At 39.7% G+C, this 4908-nt stretch overlaps 1 protein-coding gene across 1 annotated transcript; it reads left to right on the top strand.

Annotated features, from left to right (window-relative positions):
* The first annotated feature begins 661 nt into the window (after positions 1–661).
* On the top strand, positions 662–2695 carry LOC124150385 (neuronal acetylcholine receptor subunit alpha-7-like). Its single transcript, XM_046522384.2, has one exon. The coding sequence runs from the start codon at positions 688–690 to the stop codon at positions 1936–1938; it is 1251 nt and encodes a 416-aa protein (XP_046378340.2). The 5' UTR covers positions 662–687; the 3' UTR covers positions 1939–2695.
* The last annotated feature ends 2213 nt before the right edge of the window (positions 2696–4908 follow it).

The raw sequence follows: 4908 nt of genomic DNA on the forward strand, positions 1-4908 counted from the left end.
AGCCGACCAGTCCTTGTTTTAGCCCCTTAATGTCGAGCGCCAGACAGGGTTACAACAAGTACCATCTTTTAACATCTTTTGGTATGACGCGGCCGGGGATCGAACCCCGGACCTTCCGCTCAACGGGCGGACGCTCTACCACTAGACCACGGAGGCGGTCTTGCACTACAAAGAAGAAAAAGAGTCCGTTTATTGATCTAAAAGTGCTTGTTACAATTAATGACCTCATTATTTATAACAGTCACGTTTTCATTTACCACATATTCACATGTTTCTGAAGTCGTCAATGCATTAATATATCACTGACACATAGCTGTAGTTCTCTGTTTGTTGTTCTTTGTAGGAGTTAATGACCACATTTTGTTATATGATCGGCACAAGGACATAAAATTCTGCCGTTAATAATGCAGTCAAGTGAATGTACATGCGTGGGCTTCCTAGAGTGTATCACGTAGTATTCACATAATGGTTGATGATAGATTTACACAAATGCAAACAGTGAAACATTTTTAGTTAATTGCGTTTACAATTCAAACAATAAACGGGTAAAAGCATATTTGATTTACTACCTTCGTGAGCGAACCGGAAAACAACCCAGTTTAGCTGATTGACACTATAATTCGCCACCACTAGCTTGACGCCCAGTAGAGTGAAAGGGACATCTCGGGTACCTGACAGAGAATATAAATGTTGCTGCTGTACACAGAGGTAGGGGTGCATCGGCTGGAGGCTGTAACATGTGGACTGTACCTATTGTTGTTACTGGGGACCACTAGAGGTCAGGATGACCACCATATACTTCGACTACACAATGACATCATCAAAAACAACAACCCCAAAGTCAGACCTGTCAAGAACAGCAGTGACACCATTACGGTCTTTTTACAACTTCATCTTCTCAGCATGTCTGATTTTGATGAAGTGACTCAGACAGTGACAGCTAATGGGTTTTTCTTTTTGACCTGGAAAGATGAGTTCCTAACATGGAACGCCAGCGAGTATGGAGGAGTCGGTGAAATAAGTCCTGACTATGGGATGGTGTGGAGACCTTACATCACTATTCGTAACGTCGTTGAAAGTGTTGAACCCCTGGGACTCGACTTCGGGATCATTAAAGTGACAGCAGATGGAATTGTGACTTCGTTGCCTGGCGATACCTTCAAGACTTTCTGCCTAATGGATGTTACCAATTTTCCTTTGGATGAACAAGAATGTACTTACAGTACGTTAGATTGGGGAAATACTATAAAAGAAGTGGATTTACAACCGATCAATAACTCTATAGGATTAGACCTGTTTAACGCTAACAGCCAATGGGATATTATTCACACATCTGCGCATAGAGTTGTCCTTCAAACCAGCGACATGCCTCATCCATTTATAAACTTCAAAATGACACTGAAAAGAAAGTCCTCCCTAGTTATACTGACAACTCTGCTGCCTGTCCTGATGCTGGCATTAGTCAATGTGATGGTGTTCCTCATTCCTGTGGAATCTGGGGAGAAGCTGTCCTTTGCCATCACAGTGCTACTGTCTTTCATGGTATCCCTGACCTTCATCACTGGACTGCTGCCTCAGAACGGTGACACCTTACCTGTATTTACTATCTTCATTGTTGGCCAGTTTGTAATGAGCTCTATCTACGTGTTTCTGACCATCTGGATCACGCAGGTGTTTTATCGAGACGCTGCCATCAGGCCTGTTCCTTCCTGGATGGGGCGTATAACAAGGGCCTGGGAAAGATGCATCTTTGGCACCTCTGCAGTCGGAAACCAGGAGACCCTGACACAGGAAAGGATGTCAAAGGACTCATGGAATCCCCCATCAGTGACCTGGAAGCGAGTTAGCAGAATGATGAACAAACTTTTCTTTTGTTTGTTTTTCATGCTGTTCATCATAACAACTTTGATTGGTTTCCTTAAGATAGCATATTTTTGACATGTCACAAACTACGGCCACGTTCATCACGTGAGCTATAAACGTATAAACCATGAACTCATAAACTGTCCAAATGAAGTAAACGAATTACACATAGACAATGCGACAATACGAAACTAACCCATTTGATGTGTCAGTGATAGTATATATCTCTAGTTGTCTACAACGTAATGGGAATAGGATGATAGCATACGAGGATGTTTACAGTTGGCACATGTCTGTTTACTTACAAGTTTACAATTTTTTTGGATATTGCTGAAAACATCATTCACACACTCTATTGACAGTTCTGTTTGTTGTCTATTTACGTACTTGTGAGGTATTTCATATTTGTATTCCTTTATTATGGATATTTCTTTTCACATGTCTATCCACGGGTTCATGTGTAAGTGGTATTTCCATTGTCTGTGGATATTTGTTTGTTTGTTGTTTACGCCGCACTCAGCAATATTCCAGCTATATGACGGTGGTCCGTAAATAATCAAGTCTGGACCAGACAATCTAGTGACTGATGTCAAAAGAATTGATCTATGCAATTGGGATACGATGACTCTCAATAAGCAAATCAGCGAGCCTGGCCACAGGATGAATTTTGGTAGCCTCTTGCGATAAGCATAGTCGACCTTTACGACAAGAAGACCCATTCTAACCCGGATCTTCACGGGTGTTTTGTTGAAGTATCCGTGCCTTGTGTATTACAGTTCTACTGAAGTATCACGTTAGTAGTATAGCATTGGTTTTGTGAAACCCTATGTCAGACGTCACTATATGTTGATGGTCGCTTCAATTCGGATAGAATAACAGTGTCAGTGATGAATCCACGAGTCAGCTGTCAGTATAGATGTCTCAATTCGGAAGTAAAACTTTGTATTGACGTATCCAGCGTCAGGACGTACACCCGTTTAATGTATCTGTTACGTAATAAATCCTCTTTATTGACTCATGCATGTGCTTGTGATCTCAAGACCCGTTTTGTAGGTCACCTGAAGGTGAGGTGAGATAACATCATGGGTCCAAATTCGTCATCGAGAGTCGTCATTGCGCAACATGCATGTCTCTACTGAATCAGATAAGGACACCGCTAGTCTAAATATCAATTATGACTGCTTGCATTTTATCTAGTTAAAAATTGCATCAATCATCAACAACAATCCATATGTCATGTCATTGACATAAATTGACATGCAAGTCATCACTTTATATGCATCCATGTTATTACATACCAACCTGAACAGGTTATAGTTGGTATTGGAACCAGTAAAACTAGAGGAACTTATTGCAAAAAATATAACAATGCTGTGCTTCTTTTTCTCACCATCACAAAATAGCCTCGTGAGAGAGATTTGGTTTTACCTTACTCTGTGATTATATTTGGTACTCAATAGGGCTTTCGTTTCCAATAAATGATTTCGGAAGTTAACTTCAACACAATTTTTAATTGATGCTGTAAGTTTGTTGAAACGAAACTCTTCTCAGAAACTACTTTGGTTTAATCAAAGATATGAAACGACGGTTAGACCTTCCACTTTAGTTGCAGACCTCACAGTTTTCAACAATGCCGAGATAAATGAGTATCTTCACCTAATCAATCAATCAGACGCGACAAAAAAAACCAAGTGAGACACCTTATTGAATGTCCAAACACCCTACTAAGATATATGGCAAGGGGAATTGCAGAACGTTTCTATCCAATAAGAAATGATTTGTACGAAATTAAAGAAAACTTAAAACTGTTATGAAATATTCTCTATCTAGCGAATTGAAAGGTTTCTAATAGTGGTAAGCCAGAAATCTAAAAAGTCTAGTTACTTCGTATTCTTCAATATGCCTACCAACAACAAAACCTTTTCGGTCTTCACTAATTATACAAGGTAATATCTGTTTTATTCTAAGGTCTTGAAACTCGGCGGGTCGGCATGGGCTCTCCAACCACTTTGGCAGTCCAACTTTGGAATTTTCCCGATTTTCTCCAGGCCTTAGGGGCTCCGTTCTGTCAAGCCATGACTTGCCATTTCTGGTGCCCCCCGCCGTAATATTGCTGGAACATTGCTAGAAGCGGCGTAAATCAATACTCACTCAGTCACATAAAGATATTATGGATAATTCTATATTACAACCATTTTAAGTCGATACTGTCACGTATTGAATCAACCACAAACACAAATTAAGTTTTAAGAAAGATTTATTCCCTCCCTTAAGTTAACTTTAAAGCCCAGTAACAATATTTAAATGCAAACTTATACCAAATTAACTGACACAACTGACTAAACTAGCTTAACTTATCCTATCCTACTTCTATTACAAATGCCCTACTACTAACAATACTAACATCTACTACTAATACTAATATCTTATTACTAACAATACAAATATCTACTACGAACAGTACAAATATCTACTACTAACAAAACAACTATCACGATACTACTATCTTAATACTAATAGTCTACTTCTAACAATACTAACACAGCACTAATACAAATGTTCTAAAAATAACACAAATAATACACATTAATAACTTCGTGGGTATACATATATACAAAAAAACACCCCCCACAAAAAAAACCCACAACAAAGCCACTCCACTGTCACTGTCACATCAGCTGTATACATAAAACTCAAGAATCTCTGATGTCACTGATCAGTTCACACGGGGACACTTCTTTGTAATATATAGAATGGTGATCTTTACACCCAGGCGCTGTTTTCCCCACGGAGTAGAGGGTGCTTGTGTTACTTGGATGCCACGGCTGTGTTCATCCTATGATATGCACTGCAACGGAGATACTTCTCTCCTTACGTAGTGTCGGAGAACTTCTCTCCTTACGTAATGTTGGAGGTTCGGCCTTCCTCCTACGTACTATCGGAGGTACTTCTTTTCTCCTACGTACTTGACTATAAGGATAACCGGTCAGTTCCGGGACACTACAATATAACATAAGCAACTATAGTTACTGAGGTATGTGTACA

This window comes from Haliotis rufescens, unplaced genomic scaffold (assembly GCF_023055435.1).
Source record: "Haliotis rufescens isolate VD_foot unplaced genomic scaffold, xgHalRufe1.0.p SCAF_20, whole genome shotgun sequence".
NCBI classification, from domain to species: Eukaryota; Metazoa; Mollusca; class Gastropoda; order Lepetellida; family Haliotidae; genus Haliotis; species Haliotis rufescens.

What these genes read in the sequence shown, in the direction of transcription:
- LOC124150385 (XM_046522384.2), top strand. Translation starts at nt 688, where the DNA reads ATGTTGCTGCTGTACACAGAGGTAGGGGTGCATCGGCTGGAGGCTGTA.